Source organism: Pholcus phalangioides, unplaced genomic scaffold (assembly GCF_987345545.1).
Source record: "Pholcus phalangioides strain wild (caught in Gottingen) unplaced genomic scaffold, Ppha-v1.0 ptg000017l_1, whole genome shotgun sequence".
NCBI classification, from domain to species: Eukaryota; Metazoa; Arthropoda; class Arachnida; order Araneae; family Pholcidae; genus Pholcus; species Pholcus phalangioides.
In genome coordinates this window covers 60,351,213-60,370,398 of record NW_028301610.1, presented here as the reverse complement: position 1 = coordinate 60,370,398, position 19,186 = coordinate 60,351,213, and the positions used below count along the sequence as shown (strand labels likewise).

The 19,186-nt window shown below is 34.6% G+C and overlaps 1 protein-coding gene across 1 annotated transcript in view; it reads right to left on the bottom strand.

Annotated features, from left to right (window-relative positions):
- LOC149074199 (saccharopine dehydrogenase-like oxidoreductase) overlaps positions 1-18,151 on the bottom strand; it is a 106,228-nt gene extending 88,077 nt beyond the window's left edge. Inside the window, exons 1-2 of the mRNA XM_089246875.1 lie at positions 17,686-18,151; positions 4,312-4,418 (exon numbers count right to left, since the gene is read on the bottom strand). Coding sequence (XP_089103001.1) covers positions 4,312-4,418; positions 17,686-17,863 — 285 coding nt within the window. The 5' untranslated portion in view covers positions 17,864-18,151. The remainder of the gene's footprint in view (positions 1-4,311; positions 4,419-17,685) is intronic.
- Between the last annotated feature and the right edge of the window lie 1,035 nt (positions 18,152-19,186).

The following is a 19,186-nucleotide window of genomic DNA, read 5'->3' as shown; positions in this document are numbered from 1 at the left end:
AGCCACCTTGTTGGGCAATGTGGCAATTTTGCCTGTTGTGGCTTTAGATTTGTAAACATGGTTGTTTATCTTTTACATTGATTTTCATAGTTTTCAATTTGTTTTTGTGTTGCGTTTTTTCAGTTAGATTTCAAATACACATACATGTCATATACACTGGTGTAAGAAATTAAGAGAATTCGCAAACTTGGTTGATTATCTCTAGAACTACTGTACCGATTTTAATGAAATCTGATATGTACATACATTGATACAATAGAAAACAAATAACCATTCAATAATTGTAATACACACGCATGATCGTGCGTAACACTCATTGGAGTCGGAAGGTATGAAACACCGGTTGCAGAATAAACAAAAAAATGGGTTAATAGGGGGTATGGTCCCCTCTTACAGATATACAGGTCTCACAGCGTGATTTCATACTTGAAATAAGGCAGTTTATCATTTCCTGTGGCAATTGGTCCCACTCGTTCAGCAACGCTGTTTTCATTCCCTGGATGGTTCCCGGAGGGGAGTTGCAATCGCCCTTCCCAGAACATCCCAGACATGCTCTATAGGGTTAAGGTCTGGAGATCTGGCTGGCCAATCCATCCAGCGAATATCCTCACTCTCTAGAAAATCGTCGAGCAGAAGAGCTCTATGTGGCCTCGCGTTATCATCCATTAAAATTAACTCGGGGCCAACTGCACCCCTGAAAAGGTGAACATAGAGCTCCAAGTGTATGTTTCATCCCTATACCTCACACCAGTCACAGTGCCTCTTTCAAAGACATGGAGAGGTGTGCGGCCATCCAACATGATGCCTGCCCAGACCATTAAACCTCCTCCGCCATAATGGTCGATTTCACGGACATTGGAGGGTAGGTAGGGGGTCCCTGGTTCTCTCCATATGAACGTAGGGCGAGAATCGGTGCTTAGGCTGAACCAGGACTCATCAGTGAAGAGACCGGTCGCCCACTGATCCATACTCCAATCTCTATGCTCTCTGCACCATCATAAACAGATTCTCCAGTCCATAGAAGCAGGGTTGTTTGGTTTAAACCACATTGGTTTTAACCAAGTGGTTTTTTTCAAAAAATCAAATAAAAGTTGCCTAAATATAATTTTTTTCCTTGAAAAATATCATATTGGTTCATTATTAGCCAAAATGTTTCATTTTTACCACATTTTATATCCTTGGGGTACATTCTGATGGTATATCTATAAATGACATAAGATTTTATAAGCGGTTTTTTTCAAAAAGTCTCATAAAAGTGGCCGGAATATATATATATTTTTCATATGAAGTATCTTAGTTATTTAAAGTTATATACAAAAGCCAAAATTTCTCATTCTTACAACATTTTCTACCCTTTGGCTACATTCTGATGCTCTAACTTTAGCAAATTCATGAATAAGGATTGCATCACACATCTAAATGTAGTGGTGTATTATCTCACAGGGTTTCTTTTTCCCTTCACAAAGAAGCAGCTACAGTAGTGACACCATCATGCTAGGGGCAGGTGGTCCTATAATCCAATAAAGACATTAGCTGTCCTTAAAGGACAAAGATCAGTGTACTAGTAGTTACATTACCTCACATACATTTTCATTTTCTTTCCCATAAGTAGCAGCACATCTCCTACTGTATATCTCCCAGTCTTAATATTCAATAGTTGTTTTTTTATACTTTCACACACCACTGTTAAGCCCAGTTAATCAAGGTTCTACTGAATAATAATAACAGATTTATAAAAAATAATCAGCTATATACGGAGTGATTATAATTTAAGATTTGATTCCAAAACTATACAATAAGTACTGATCAGAATGACTTGAAAATTTCCATGGATACTCCTGAAGCAATGGAAGTTTCTTTCGCAAAAGAAAAAAGTGCAAAATGCACAAGTAGATGATGCTGTACTTGGCCAGCAGTATAATCTATTTTGTGCAACCACATCATTTCAGCACTTCCACAGCATCAGTGTGTGGATAGAACTTCTATCAAGATGCACATTGTAATACCAGCAAAGCAGCTGCTGAAGACCCATTTTGACAGGATGCACCTTAACCCTTGCAACTTCTGGCTGTGGGTGTAATAAACAGTGGTCAGATTGCAAACTTTGAATTGCAATCTCCAGCACATTCCCCATACGTTAGAAGTTCCTCAGGAATATTAACGGGGGGGGGGGGGCATTTGGTTTAATAAAGCTGAATTGCAAGCACATCTACATCATGACCATGGCATACTCCGATTCTGTTGTTGAACAACAATTTTTGTGCTTTCAACCTCAGGTTGAACAACATATTTAACATTTCTTAAGTAAGTTGTAGTTATTTGTTCAATTACTTCGTTTTTTGTGATGTTTCCATGAATTATGAAATCATGAAATGCTATAATTAAGGTATCATTTTGCCATGACTGGCTATCGTTTCCATTCTGCGAGCAAATTTCGCACATGTTGGATGATGTCATTAATTTTACATTTTTAAGTATTTTTTCCCCTTTACCAAATAAAATTGAATTTTTTCAGGAATATTCATGTCAATTTTCAAGTCATTTTGACAATCATTCTTTTTTTACAGTGTTTTGAAATCAGAACCTTAGTTATAATCACCCTGTATATCGTAAATCATTGCTAATTAATCTGCATTATTTATGCTTCATTAAATACATTATATTTACCTAATTTTTATTACTTTTTTCAAAATAGCTTCCTAATTAAGCATACTGAAAGTAACTGGAGAAAAACCTTTATATACTATATGATTAATAATAACATTGAAAGAATTTTCAAACACACAGTAATCCATTAAATTGAGCAAAAAATAATTAAATTGCAAAAGTTGGTTTTTGTTAAAATGTAAGAAATATTTATTGATTAATTGTATGGGAATAGTGTTAATTACATTAATAACCATTTCATTTTAGTTAATTATTAGAAGTTTGAATGATTTTTTAGAAATTTCATTGTTTTTAATGTTAATACTATTTGAAACAAAAAAACCAGTTTAAACCAAAAAAACCCGGTATTTTGGTTTTTTTTTAAAAAAACGGTTTTTTTACCAACCCTGCATAGAAGTGAGCGGGACGCAAACAGCAGGTCTTCTTACAAACAACCCTCTCTCTTTTGGAAAGTCACCCCGGATACCTGGGTTCCTGTGGCTGCATACAAGTCAAGAGAGAGCTGAGAAGCTATAGCACTACTGTTATGCCTCACTATAATCGACAAATGGCGATCTTCTCTGGCCGTCGTGGCTCTTGGACGACCTTGCCCAGGCTTTCTCTCGATGGATCCGGTATCCTGGAACTGTTTCCATAAGTTACACACGACGCTGGGCGTTAAATTGAACTCTCTACAAATCTGGACTTAAGATAGGCCTGCTTCTAGCCTCCCCACAATTCACCACCTCATTCCATCATCTAAACGTTGGTGGTTACTCATTTTTACTGTTACCATTTGAAATTAACCGATTGCTGCAAAATAACACCAAGAAATTCGCTGAGGTGTGCTAGCGAACGAAATGCATCTTAACTTACGCGTGCTTAGAAAGCCTGTTTCTCTACTGGCTCCGCCTACACACACGTGTACGCTTACGTATTTGACATACAAGATTTGCATTTTTGTCTAGAAGCAGTGGTTTTACATTCAGTTCAGTTCTCTTCATGAAATTCGATAAAATATGCAAATTCTCTCAATTTATTTCACCAGTGTACTTCAAAAATACAGTAACCCAATTAAAAATGCAATTAACAAAAATTATAAACAATATATACATGTGATAAATATCATACAATGCCCATATAAAATACTTATGGTTGTCTTATTCTAAGTATGGATAGCTTCTCGATAAACCCCAACATGTTTATCGTATTTCTTTGTAAACGTGTCAATTGTGTTACAATTTACTACCTCCGGGGGTAAGCTATTCCATTTATTAACAACCCTATTAGAGAAAAATTCCCTGCGACACCATAACCTTGCATTGTCCCTCACCAATCGATATTGGTGTCCCCTTGTAAAAGCATTCAGAATCTATCCAGGTTCCTTATTTTCCTAATGAACTTGAGTAAAGTAACAAGTAAAATTCAATCTTGAAAAATCTAGTTCCTTTTAATGTTTTCCAACAACTTAAATAAGAAAAAAAAAATTCAATTATGTTATAAACAACTGGTAACACAAAGTTGATCCATTTTTTTTCATAACTAAAAATTATTAGGTCTTTTATTTCTTCTTATAACAAGTGTGGTGATAATGTGATACAATTTCACAGTAATAGGCAGGAGGCAAATAAAAAAATAGTGAGACGAAAAATAAAAAATGGTTACCGGTCCAACACAATTCAACACAAGTTTAGTTCTGCTGCACATATCTTCAATGGAAGACTGGTTACTGACATCAGCTTCTATGATAGGGATACCAGTTACGTCAAAATCTGGAGTGGAAAAAAGATTACTAAAAATACATTTTTATTTTATAAACATTAAATATGAATGATATAATATATATTCAGCATGAATGAATGAATGCCAGAACTCTATCACTGAACTTATCCTGTTTATGAGAATTATTGAATTCCTTATATGCCAGATGTCTGACATCCCTAATGCCCCTTCATTGTTTTGCCTTTTTGGAATCCCTGAGTAAGAGGGGTGGGGTGTCATTCAGTTGTTGTGAAGCAATTTTGAAATCATTAAATAATACACCATATAGAGAGAAACGATGTCACTCTCCACTGTTCATACGAAGTACGAAAGCCTGGATAACCAAGCGGAGATCGAGATGTAGTTCGGGAAGAAAATTCACATTCCTCTGTGCCAACCACCAATCTTTCACTGTCCAGGCGAGTATTTTAACCATTGAACTACAGAGGACAGACATTTTCATTCCTTAGAGCATATGTATGAATGCTGAACGGGACTGCGCATGGACAGCCTCCTAGCTCTGTAAAGATCTACAAGTCTCGTAGATCTTTATCCTGATGCATGAATGTTTTAAGAAACAAATGTGTGTGATGTATCAGAAAATCACTGACAAATTTCCCGAGGAATGCAGTGGATTAGGTGGTGAAATTTCTGAACTTCAAAAATTGTTTGAATTCGATATCTTGCGAAAAATGAGATCTGAGTTGACAGATGTGAAAACTGAGTTGAAGGAAATGAAACAAGCAAATGAGAAACGACAATCAGAAAACATTCTATGGCAGAAAAAAATTGAAAATGTGTAAAATGAACTAGATAACATGTAACTTGGATCCAAATCAACAAACATTGAAATAGTGGGTGTTCCGGAAGCAACTGGAAAAGATGTCAAAAATCTCATCAAATATTGGTGTCCTAAACATGTATGAAAATGAAAATATTGTGAAACAACACAGGGTGAACTCGGTTAATAAAAACAGGACTAGACCAATCATTGTAAAATTTAGAGATAGTGGTATCTGAGATAAATGGTTGAAAGCCATGAAAGTTAAAAAAGTTCAATAGCAGAAGAGATTGATAATGCATACCCAGATTCAAAGATCTTTATCAACAAAAATCTCACAAAGAATCTGAAAAATTTGTTTTTCCACATTCGCCAGTTTCAAAAAATGAAAATTTTCAAATATGCCTGGATCAAGAATGGTAAAATATTGCTTCATATAGATCAGGGTGAAAATGCACATTGCATTCATTGTTTAGATGACTTGGACAAAATTCTTACTTAGTGAAAATGCTGGATTTTCAAGATGATATCTAAACAGACATTTCCTCGCCCTACCTTAGCTCTTTCTCTACGATATTGCAATTTATGGAACTTGAAGACAATTTGAATCAAGGTTGGCAAGGTTTTGGACAGTACGGTAAAAACCACGGTAAATACCATGGTTTTTGCCGTACTGTCCAAAACCTCCTATTTATAACTATAAGTGAAAAACTTTGCGATTTGATTATATTATATAAATTATATTATATTATTAAATATAATAAAATTTTGAAATTCAAAACAGTATGTGCAAAGGGTTATATGACTGATATCAGGTTATCAAGCAATTGAAACTGAACTTTCTTGAGGTTAGATATTAGATTTATGAAAACATAAAAGATACAAGAATGGGATAAAAATTTGTCACATGAAAATTAGAAAAAAGCAATAGATATGACTACAGAATGAAATTAAACTTACGTCATAATCGAGCACTAATAATCAAGTGCAGCTGCACCTTTTAACATTTGATAACACATAACTAATTTAGCTGCCCTATCTGTGCCAAAATGATTTCTAAGATAACAAAATTTTAAAATATTCTTTCAATTGATGCATAACTTGGGGGACACGAAAATAAAAAAACAATGTGTTAAAGACAGTCTTTGGCCTTCTTCTAGTGTTTTTCGTATTGCTGTCCCCCATGTGATAGAATTGTAAAGATAGCTTGAATTTGTTCGGTGAAATATTAACTCCTATCCTCATAAGAAGAGCAGCAATTTAAATTTAACAAAAACTTTGGGTCTTGAAGTCTTTTATCATCATATAGGCATAATCAGTGTTTGTGAAACCGTGTTCTGTTAGTCATGAGTAGGTACTACATAGTGTCCTCATTTTCTTCAGATATTTTCCTTTATTTATAATTAGTTATTAAAAATGGAGAATGTAAAATAGAAAGATCAATTTTTAAAATTTAAAGAAAAAGTTTGAAAAGTCAAAATAGAACAATTTGCATCAAATAAACACTACACCATTGATATACACTTCTCAAAACAATTAGGGGAGCACATGGTTTTAACAAAATTATGCAAAGATGTATACCGATAAGTAACATAAAATGAATCATCCATAAAGCCTAGCAGGAAACGGAAGAAGAAAACTTCATATGCAAATCAAAGTTCATGACGTCAAAAACCAGAAAAAGGAGATAAGGGCAGAAATCGGGATGTTGCAGAAACGTCTGTTTTACTGCCGTAACTGTGAAATTCGATTGCGCAGTATTTTTTTTTGAGACAAGATGACTTGAGGATGTCTCAACAACGTGATTTACCGGAATCCATGGCATGGCGTGTTATAGGCAGACTGGAATCCGGGCAAACACGACGTTTGAGTCGCGGACGCTGTTGGAGTCGCCATAAGTGTTGTTGCAAGGCTGTGGAATCGATTCCAAGAAACAGGAAATGTTAGACGTCGACCAGGGTAAGGTCGGCCACGCGCCACTACAGCAACTGATGACCGGTATATACGGTTAACAGCCCGTCGAAACAGAACAGAGAATGCTAAGCAGCTGCAAAGACGGTTGCTCTTGGCAACAGGACGAAGGGTGTCCAGCCAAACAGTACGTAATCGGCTTCATGAGGGAGGGCTCTATGCACGTAGGCCAATGGTCTGCATTCCGTTGACCCCACGCCACCGTGCGGCCCGAAGAAGATGGGCTGCTGAATATCGAGATTGGGAGCAACATAATTGGAGCCAAGTGCTGTTTACAGACGAATCCCGATTCAGTCTGGAGTGTGACACCCGACGTGTTCTGGTATGGAGGGACAGGGGCACTCGAAATAACCCCGCATTCGTTCATGAAAGGTCACAATACAGACGAGCTGGTTGGATGGTATGGGGTGGAATCAGCATAGGCGGACGTACGGACCTGCATATCATTCGGAATGGCACTTTGACGGCCCGAAGGTATGCAGACGAGATACTGCGACCTCATGTCATCCCTTACGCTGGAGCCATTGGAGATTCCTTTGTTTTCCAGGATGATAATGCCCGACCGCATAGAGCTCGTCTGGTGGAGAACATGCTTGAAGCTGAAACAATACAGCGTATGGAATGGCCAGCGTGCTCTCCTGACATGAATCCAATCGAGCATGTTTGGGACATGCTCGGACGACGCATTGCTGCGCGACCAAGGCCGCCTGTTACTGTCCGAGACTTGCAGATTGCATTTCTTGAGGAGTAGAACAGTATTCCCCAAAGTCTGATCGATAACCTCATCGCATCCATGGCAAACAGGTGTGCAGCAGTCTTAGCTGTTCGAGGAGACCACACGCCCTATTAAAACTCATGCATCATGTCTAAACAGTACTTTTTTTTATCGTTTACATGTAACCAAATTGTTGCCCTAAATCATCTTTTCATGTTTTTTCCATATTTTCAAAGAATTAAAGCTTAATTCCAAATTTTTTTACGTCTTTTTTCTGTATTGCGCATTGATACGCGTGTACTATCCATTGCATGCCAATATGTGGCTGTCTCGCACGGTTTTCTTCACTTTTTTGCTTGCTCCCCTAATTGTTTTGAGCAGTGTATATTCACATCATTATATTGTTATCTAATAAAAAATATTATTTGCGTTGAGTTTCACAATAATGCAATGATTATTTAACTGTGACTATGCGTATTTGGTACCTTCACTATAATATATTTTTTAAAGAAAAGTGTTTGGAGAAATTTGGCAGGGTTTTGGACAATCACTGTCCTAAATACAGTACCTGCTTTATAATCATACATGAAAAATAAGATGTGAAGTAGAAATAACATTTATGACAAACTAAAAAAATGAAAACAGTGTTTATTTAAACAGTTATATACGTGATATTAATTTACTATCAGATTTCCGACTTAAAACCATCAATTTGGTGAAAGTTTACTTAGAAAAAAAACAAATGACACCGTTTTGAAATATTTTTGATTTAGTTTTATTTTCTGCCAGTATTTTTTTTTAATATGTTAGTATCATGAAAAAAAAACCAAAAAATCCAAAAGGTTTCCACATAACATTTTGAAACTTGGAGGTTTTAGACAGTTTATCCCGCGTGTCCTGTCTAAAACCAGTTTCGGACATCCAAAACCCAAACCCTGATTTGAATATATTTTATTTAAACACAAGAAGCTTGTGAGAAAATTTCGATGAATTACTAGATTATTTAAATCAATTGCACCTTTCATTCAACCTGATATTATTGTCAGAAATTTTTTAAAACATAATGAAATAGACCTTTATAATATTCATGGTAACTATAGTTTTTACCAATGTCACACCTGAAATAAATCAGGTGGTGTTATATCATTCATAAAAGACCATTTGAGTGCATTTTGAAAATTGCAAATTAATATGTTGCTCATTTGCGTGATTCATTTACATCAACTCAGTTTTCACATCTTTCAACTCAGATCTCATTTCTTGCAACATATTAACGAGAAACCTTAAATATGCTCTTATTATCCCCTATATATAAAAATGGAAACAAAAATGAATTAAATTTGGTCAGAACATGATAACGCCAAAATCACATTTTTGAGATATAAGCATTTTCATTGTCATTTAAAAATCAAAAATAAAGCATATGCACAAATACAAATGAAAATATCATACATCAGAATGTTGTTTAGCCGTACGTGCATATTTGTGCATTTATCTCACTTCTAATTAGTTATAATTAGCGAGACTTACTTTTAGATCAAAAAGCCATTTTTTGGAGATATGTTCTGACCAAACACCACAAAATTATTGCCTGATTCAAATTCTTCCAATAATGTCTAAATTCGTTGAAAGTGTGATTAAAATGAAAATAATGGATTTCTTAAATACAAATTAGTACTTCTCGGACTCTCAGGATATTTTTTTACAAAATAAAAATATGGAAATGGTTATTTTAAAACTAATGGAAAATATCCATAAAAATGTAAATGAAGATGAAACACTAGCCATATTCTTAGATTTAAGCATTCTGAGATAAAGCTTTCGATAGCGTAGATCACAGAATCCTTCTGAGAAAAAAAATTACTGAGCTGGTTTTAGAGGCGCTGTGTATAATTGGATAAAAAATTATCTTGCAAATAGAATGCAAGCTGTAAAAATTAGGAATGTGGTTAGTGGTTTTAAATGTATAAACACGGGTGCTCCTCAAGGATCAGTTCTTGGCCCCATAGTATTTTTAATTTTTGTAAATGACTTAAAGTATCTTCAACTAAATGGACATTTAATCAGCTATGCTGATGACACTGTCATAACCATAGCAGCAGAAAATTATGAGGTTCTGAAAAGCCATGCAGAAGCTGAACTGTGTAAAATAAATATCTGGCTAAATAGTAATAAACTAGTCTTGAATCTTAATAAAACTAAATATATTAACTTTCAATTGTATAATGACAACAACAGAGAACAACTTGCAATTACAGTGTCACCCCAATCAGTCTGTTCTTTTCATCGTTGTGTATGCCCCACAATTGTTGAGATCAATGAAATGAAATACCTGGGAATAATGTTAAATAGAAATCTCCCACAATTATAATCAGTAATAAACTAAAATACATTAATATATTTTACCACTAAAAAACAATTTCAAGTGATTAATGCGCTTTATTTTGCATGGGTTTTCTCTTTTCTCTATTTTACAATATGGTATATGTATCTGGGGCGGTGACTACAGATTTAATTTAGAACTTATAATGAATAATTTAAAGAAAACCATCAATAGGTTCAAGGTTCATCAATCAACTTAACCTATTCTGATGGTATATGGGTCATTCCCAAAAAAAGTGTACACTTCACATTTTTGAGATGAAAAATTCAAAGTTGAATTTTTGAAATAAAGTTGGTCTCAAATTATAGCTAATGACTTGAAGTTTAATATTTCATAAATATTTTTCACTTTTATTTTGTAATAATGTTTTATTTTTGGGGTGACTGAAAATGATGGATTTTGTCCACTGTTACGAAAACAAATATCACTGTGAAAAAATATTATTTCTGCTGTTTTTACCCCTTAAAATAATGAAATCAGCTTATTTCTCATGCATAGGCTGAAAAAAAAGTAGTTTAGAAAAAATTGACTTTTTTCTGTCGTTTTGATCGTTTTTCATGATTTTTTTCGAAATAGCACATAGAAAAGTTTATTTTTTACATTTTTTCAACTACTTAAGATTAAATTTTTTTATTTCTGGCAGACAATGGGTCGATAACTTATAATTTAACATCTTAGTTAGAAGTGCTTATTGTTTTTGCCTGTGAACTGCAAAAATGCTTCCCGTAACAGATTGGACAGAAATGTTTAACTTAGAGTAAGCAATCACAATTATTCTAAATACACTTTTATTTTTTCAACAATTATATAGGCAATATCAAAGGTATCCCAGATTCCTCTATGACATCTGAAAAACATCCACGCTATGAGGAAATTTAAAAAAAACACGCCTCCCTCGTGGTTTGAATTTTGGCTCCGGCAAAATTTTTAAAATCTGGTCAAAGTGGATGTAAGAGATATCTTTGTCATCAGCTCCGAACAGCTTCCTAGCATCATTCATAGTTTTGAGGCGCATAACTTTGACCTCCCCATCATCTTCAATGTCATTTTTGGCTACAACAACGTATCGGTATGGTAGATTTATATACACCACCAGATTCAAATTTCACGAGCATATGAACACCTGCTTCAATTAGACCAGTTGAAATTTCTTTATTGCTGTTTCCTTTGGAGTCGATAGCATAGTTTTCACTATTTTCTTGAATGCCATTTCCCAGAGATTCAAACTCTGAAATCGGTTGTGGAACTTCCAGTTTTATACTTCTTTGGCAAGAGTAAGTTTTCTTTTTGTAGCATTGACGGAGATTAGCTTTTCTTTCACAAAAGCAAGAGACATCTCTGTATTGCAGCAATCCATTGCCAGTTGCTACTATTTGGTGGACTGCCATAGTGCCTTTCAACACAGGTATATCATTCGGGATAATTTTTTTTTTACCCTTCATTTTTTCATTTTTGATTTCGTGCAATCACATTGGTGGCATCTTTGAGAATTGCGAAAAACTGAGTGGCATCTGATATGTCATTCCCACATGCAACCAATCTATTAGCTGTCCTTTTCAATACAGCACCAACACCATCAACTGCTCCTTTGCCATGATTTGCTTCAAAAAAATTCCAAGTACACCACTTGAAATATTTTGCAACATATTTGTCCAATAAGTAAACATTTTTATTTTGTTTGTACTGAGTACAAGGTCCAAAAGTGAACCACATTTATTTCACATTCTTCTTTCATCACTTTCAAAATCGGTTCCAAATGAGCCCAAATAGATGAAGGTCCATGCTCCAAATTCGGTGACGCTGAGCAGAACAAAATTGGCTTCTCACATTCCACAACATACAGCACACAGGTATGAAGACATACTTGATTTCTGGACATACCAAAATGATGACTTTGCACTTCTTCAGATAATTTGTAATTATAATTTTCACTGAAATCCACATGAAGAACAGCTTCATGTTTTTGTATGTTTCTAATGCACATTTGATAAGCTCTATATTGGTGTTGGATGTTAAAAATGTGTTTCTTGACGAATTTCATCCTTTTCTAAAAACATTGATCAAGTCTGTTAGGTTCCACAATCTCTGCTCTTTTGTTGTTTTTGTAACTTCTATCATTTTGCCATTCTTTCCCACTTTTTCTTGCTTGCGCTGCCATTCTTCACACTGTACAGTGCTATTCTCATCCAGTGATTTAGAAATTTCATTCATAGATACCATCTTGTCATAACAATTCAAACATTTGCTAATCCATACAGAATTTAGACTCTCTGCTACACGTGATATCATCCACTATGGTTTCAGGCAGGGTTGTTTGGTTTAAACCAACTTAACCAAGTGGTTTTTTTCAAAAAATCAAATAAAAGTTGCCTAAATATAATTTTTTTTCCTTGAAAAATATCATATTGGTTCATTATTAGCCAAAATGTTTCATTTTTACCATATTTTATATCCTTGGGGTACATTCTGATGGTATATCTTTAAATGACAAGATTTTATAAGTGGTTTTTTTTTCAAAAAGTCTCATAAAAGTGGCCAGAATATATATATATTTTTCATATAAAGTATCTTAGTTATTTAAAGTTATATATAAAAGCCAAAATTTCTCATTCTTACAACATTTTCTAACCTTTGGCTACATTCTGATGCTCTATATATCTTTAGCAAATTCATGAATGACGATTGCATCACACATCTAAATGTAGTGGTGTATTATCTCACAGGGTTTCTTTTTCCCTTCACAAAGAAGCAGCTACAGTAGTGACACCATCATGCTAGGGGCAGGTGGTCCTATAATCCAATAAAGACACCAGCTGTCCTTAAAGGACAAAGACTAGTGTACTAGAGGTTACATTACCTCACATACATTTTCATTTTCTTTCCCATAAGTAGCAGCACATCTCCTACTGTATATCTCCCAGTCTTAATATTCAATAGTTGTTTTTTTATACTTTCACACACACACTGTTAAGCCCAGTTAATCAAGGTTCTACTGAATAATAATAACAGATTTATAAAAAATAATCAGCTATATACGGAGTGATTATAATTTAAGATTTGATTCCAAAACTATACAATAAGTACTGATCAGAATGACTTGAAAATTTCCATGGATACTCCTGAAGCAATGGAAGTTTCTTTCGCAAAAGAAAAAAGTGCAAAATGTGCAAGTAGATGATGCTGTACTTGGCCAGCAGTATAATCTATTTTGTGCAACCACATCATTTCGGCACTTCCACAGCATCAGTGTGTGGATAGAACTTCTATCAAGATGCACAGTGCAATACCAGCAAAGCAGCTGCTGAAGACCCATTTTGACAGGATGCACCTTAACCCTTGCAACTTCTGGCTGTGGGGGGTACCTCAAAATGTTATAAACAGTGGTCAGATGGCAAACTTTTGGTGAATTGCAATCTCCAGCACATCCCCTATATGTTAGAAGTTCCTTAGGAATATTAACTGGGGGGGGGGGGGTGTTTGGTTTAATAAAGCTGAATTGCAAGCACATCCACATTATGGCCATGGCATACTCCGATTCTGTTGTCGAACAAGAATTTTTGTGCTTTCAACCTCATAGCCAGAACACGCGGTGGACAACATATTTAACATTTCTTAAGTAAGTTGTTATTTGTTCAATCACTTCGTTTTTTTTAATGTTTCCATGAATTATGAAATCATGAAATGCTATAATTAAGGTATCATTCTGCCATGACTGGCTATCGTTTCCATTCTGCGAGCAAATTTCCCACATGTTGGATGATGTGTCATTAATTTTACATTTTTAAGTATTTTTTCCCCTTTATCAAATAAAATTGAATTTTTTCAGGAATATTCATGTCAATTTTCAAGTCATTCTGACAATCATTCTTTTTTTACAGTGTTTTGAAATCAGAACCTTAGTTATAATCACCCTGTATATCGTAAATCATTGCTAATTAATCTGCATTATTTATGCTTCATTAAATACATCATATTTACCTAATTTTTATTACTTTTTGCAAAATAGCTTCCTAATTAGGTATACTGAAAGTAACTGGAGAAAAACCTTTATATATTATATGATTAACAATAACATTAAAAGAATTTTCAAACACACAATAATCCATTGAGTTAAGCAAAAAATAATTAAATTTGAAAAGGTAGTTTTTGTTAAAATGTAATAAATATTTACTGATTAATTAGCATGGGAATAGTGTTAATTACATTAATAAACATTTTATTTTAGTTAATTATTGGAAGTTTGAATGATTTTTCAGAAATTTCATTGTTTTTAATGTTAATACCATTTAAAACAAAAAAAACCGGTTTAAACCAAAAAAACTCGGTTTTTTTCAAAAAAAACTTAATCTCAGAACAACAACTTTTCAAAAAAGAGCTCTTTTCTTTCCGAGCTCACCTCAGCATAATATCCGGAAAATAACTGTTTCCTTGATATCTCTGGCTGAGAAAAAAGCCATCTATATCTCTCTAAACCGTCCTACCCGGGGGCCATTTCCTGAAGTTAAGAGAGGCTACTAATGCCTCTACTTCAGCGCCTCACGACACAGTGCGTGAAATTAGGAAGGCAGATTCATGTGTCTCCAGTGGTGTAGATGGTAGCATGCTTGCCCGGTATGCAAGAGGGCCAGGGTTCGAGTCCCGGCGGAGACGTGATGACTTTTCTTTCCGAGCTCACCTCAGCATAATATCCGGAAAATAACTGTTTCCTTGATATCTCTGGCTGAGAAAAAAGCCATCTATATCTCTCTATATTGGCTACATTCTGATGCTCTATCTATAGCAAATTCACGAATAAGTATTGCATTACACATCTTGATGCAGTGGTGTATTATCTCACAGGGTTGTTTGTTTTTTTTCCTTCACAAAGAAGCAGCAACAGTAGTGACACCATCATGCTAGGGGCAGGTGGTCCTATAATCAGTTCAGCCCAGTTAATCAAGGTTCTGTATAGTAATAACAGCTTTATGAAAAATAATCAGCTATATACAGGGGGATTATAATTAAAGTTTTGATTCCAAAACTATACAATAAGAGCTACTAGTCAGAATGTCTTGAAAACTTACATGGGTACTCTTGAAGCAATGGAAATTTCTTTGGCAAAAGAAAAAAAAAAGAGTAAGTAACACAAAATGTGCAAGTAAATGATGATGTACTTGGTAAGCAGTATAATCTATTTTGTGCAACCACATCATTTTTACAGTTCAACAGCATCAGTGTGTGGATAGCATAACTTTCATCAAGATGCACATCACAATACCAGTATGGCGCGACACCTAGCCGGCCGTTAGTTCACCTGACCTTAGCCCTTGCAACTTCTGGCTGTGGGGAGGGGGGTATCTCAAAATGTTATGAACAGACGTTGGATTGAAAACTTTAGCGAATTGCAAGTACATTCATATCATGACCATGACATAGTCTGACCTGTTGTTGAACAAGCATTTTTGTGCTTTCACCTCATTGCCAGATCACGGTGGACACAATATATTTAACATTACTTGAGTAAGTTGTAGTTATTTGTTCAATTACTTTATTTTTGTGATGCTTCCATGAATTATGAAATCGTGCAATGCTAATTAAGTTACCATTTTGCCCTGAATGGCCATCGTTCCCATTCTGCAAGCAAATATGAGTTGGAAGAGTAGTGTCGTTAAAATTTTCCATTTTTAAGTATTTTTTCCCCTTTGCCATATAAAATTCCATTGCTTCAGGAATATTTATGTAAATTTTCAAGTCATTCTGACAATGGCTCTTCTTCTAGAGTTTTAAATCAGAACTTTAGTTATATATATAATTACCCTGTATATTGTAAATCATCTCTAATTAATCTGCATTATTTATGCTTCATTAAATACATTATATTCACCTAATTTTTATCAGTTTTTGTAAAATAGCTTCCTAATTAAGTATACTGAAAGTAACTGGAGAAAATACTTTTAAATTATATGGCTAATAATAACATTAAGAGAGAATTTTCAAACACAAAGCATAATTCATTGAGTTAAGCAAAAAAGAACTAAATTGCAAAAGTTGGTTTTGATTAAAATGTAAGAAATATTTAGATTTGGTGCCTCTGGTCTAGAAGAATATGTTGGAAAAATTGTATTTTTTCTAACGAAAAATTCCACAAAAACAAAGTTTACATAATTTTTTTACATGTAAATTTCAAATGTAAGTGTATGAATTATTTCTATTCATATTCTGTATTTAGAGAGATATAGATGGCTTTTTTCTCAGCCAGAGATATCAAGGAAACAGTTATTTTCCGGATATTATGCTGAGGTGAGCTCGGAAAGAAAAGTCATCACGTCTCCGCCGGGACAGCAGGTTTGGAAGGCAGATTCATGTGTCTCCAGTGGTGTAGATGGTAGCATGCTTGCCCGGTATGCAAGAGGGCCTGGGTTCGTGTCCCGGCGGAGACGTGATGACTTTTCTTTCCGAGCTCACCTCAGCATAATATCCGGAAAATAACTGTTTCCTTCATATTCTGTATGTTTTTGTGAACCCTTTAGTGAAAATTTCACTTGAATATATTGAAAATTGAAAAAGTTATGATTTATTTTCTCAAACAATGCCGCTTAAAAATTGAGCCTCAAAAAGTCATCTTTATCATTTTTTGATAAATTTCAACATTTTTTTTCTCAAAAAGTTTTAGAGACATGCAAATAATATTTATATAAGGATGGTAAAAGCAACAAATAAAAAAAAAATCATTGAAATTTGAGACAATGGGTGTCATTTTGGCCTTTTTCGCCGGGTGATTTGAAATGGAATGACCCTGTGTTGTAAAAATTGTGTATGTTTTTTTTTCTTTATTGACTCAAAATAAAGCATTCCGGACTACCACGAAGCTGGGCTGCAAGGGATCTTGGAAACGGGATAAGTTCAGTGGCAAAGTTGTGGCAGACCATACTGCATCTGTTCCAATTTCAGCATGCTCGCCTGGTATGAAAGAGGACCTGGGTTCGAAACCTGACAAGATGACTTTTCTTTCCGAGTTCACCTCAGCACAATATCCAGAAAATGTGTTTCCTTGATATCTTGGGCCGAGAAAAAAAGTCACCTATCTCTATTTATTAAATGTTTTTTACTGTATTTTTGTTCATATATCTTTGAATAAAATTTCAGCATTGAATTAGTTATTCTGACGCTCGATAGAATATATCATGTATCATTTCTCTCTTTTATTGTTTTGTACTCTGCGCAACATTGTTTTTATACATTATATTATTTAAGGAAACATTTATTTTCTGGATGTTATGCTGAGGTGAACTCGGAAAGAAAAGTCATCTATACTCCGAAAGAAAAAAAAGTATATTATTTGTTACGTATTACTCTTATAATACATTCATCAAAATCGTTTTGTAATCTATACTTTTAACGATTCTTTTAATCTCTTAATTTAAAAAAAAATAAAAAAAATGTGATTACCATCTTCCAGGTATTGCTGGACTTTCTCCAAAGATGCTTTTAATTTTAATTGGTTTCGACCAGCGACTGCCCATTTCTTAGTTCCTTTTACAGTTTGAGCCAATTCTTCGACGATATATTCACCAGCATAGCCGGTCGCGCCGAAAACAACAATATCAAATTCTCTTGTTTCAGTCATTTTTTTTCCTTTATTATTAGGGCAATATGTAGAGTTCGAAACTCAGACTTTGAAACAGGAACAACGGATTGACGCCTTCGAGGAAAAGTGTCATCAAAAGGTGATCCAACACATTCCGGCGCACATTACTTTATTTATTTATTTATTTAAACGCACGTGACCCGAGAGAAAAACACCTTCATCAACTAGAATCTCTGACCATATAACACGTATTTTACATGATTAAACATGGGTTGCCAATGTGACCATACGTTCCGTATTTCCCGGTACGTACATTTCGCAAATGCACTGCTATTCCGCGATTACACGAGTTTTTTCGTAATCTTTCCACACATCCAATCACGTTGCTTCAGCCTCTACGATAATTTGCGTAAGTCTACGATATCTTCATTTTCGTATCTGATCGCGGAACAATGGTACAAACAAGAAGGTAGACATTTCCACTGATGATCCGCGAGGCATTTCAAATGTGCAATCGCGCTATTTTCAATGTTATAAAAACGATTTTATTTTTTAAACCAACAAATTTATGCACTGAAAGCAAACTTAAATATTCAAACAGTTAAGGTATCCGGTATTTCTTGTCACTTTTCTTTAAAATAGTTCTGGAGTGAAATTTAAATACATTTTTTTGATAGAAAGTGTCTCGAAAGGGTAAAAACAGTGACAAATTTTGGTCTATCTATTATCTTTTCTATGAAAAAGTCGTTTTTATGTCAAATTTTAGGCAAAATTCATGTGAAATTCGAAAAGCGATTGCAAAAAATTTCATTAATGAAATGCTTTGTGATTTTCACAGTGCATTTAGCTAGTAATGTTGCAGGTTAGGGGCCGTTCAAGTATTACGTAAGCAAATTTTTAGCCATTTTTGACCCCCTTGTCAGCAAAATTTCGGCATCAGCTCTGCCCCTCCGAATCCTAACTCATATTTTCATAAAGGGTGGTTGATGACGTAAGCATTATCCAAAAACCCCCCTCCGCCCCCTTGTCATCAAAAGTTAACAAATCGGACCCCCCCCCCCATCGATGATGACATAATACTTGAACGGCCCCTTATGAACCAAAATTTAAAGGATTGCACGATATGTTCATAAGTTACATCTAAATATGTTTCAGTACGTGTGAATGTTTTGAAATTCATCCTACATTTTGTCTATAAAACACTAATTCAAAAAATATATGTGATAGACCTTCGATTTTGGTTCATAACCTCAACAATATATATAGCAAAATATCACATTAAAATTTCGTAAGGATGCAATGCATCAATCACGTCACAAAGTCAAGTAAAATGTCAAAAATAGCATCCTTCGTAAAATACGT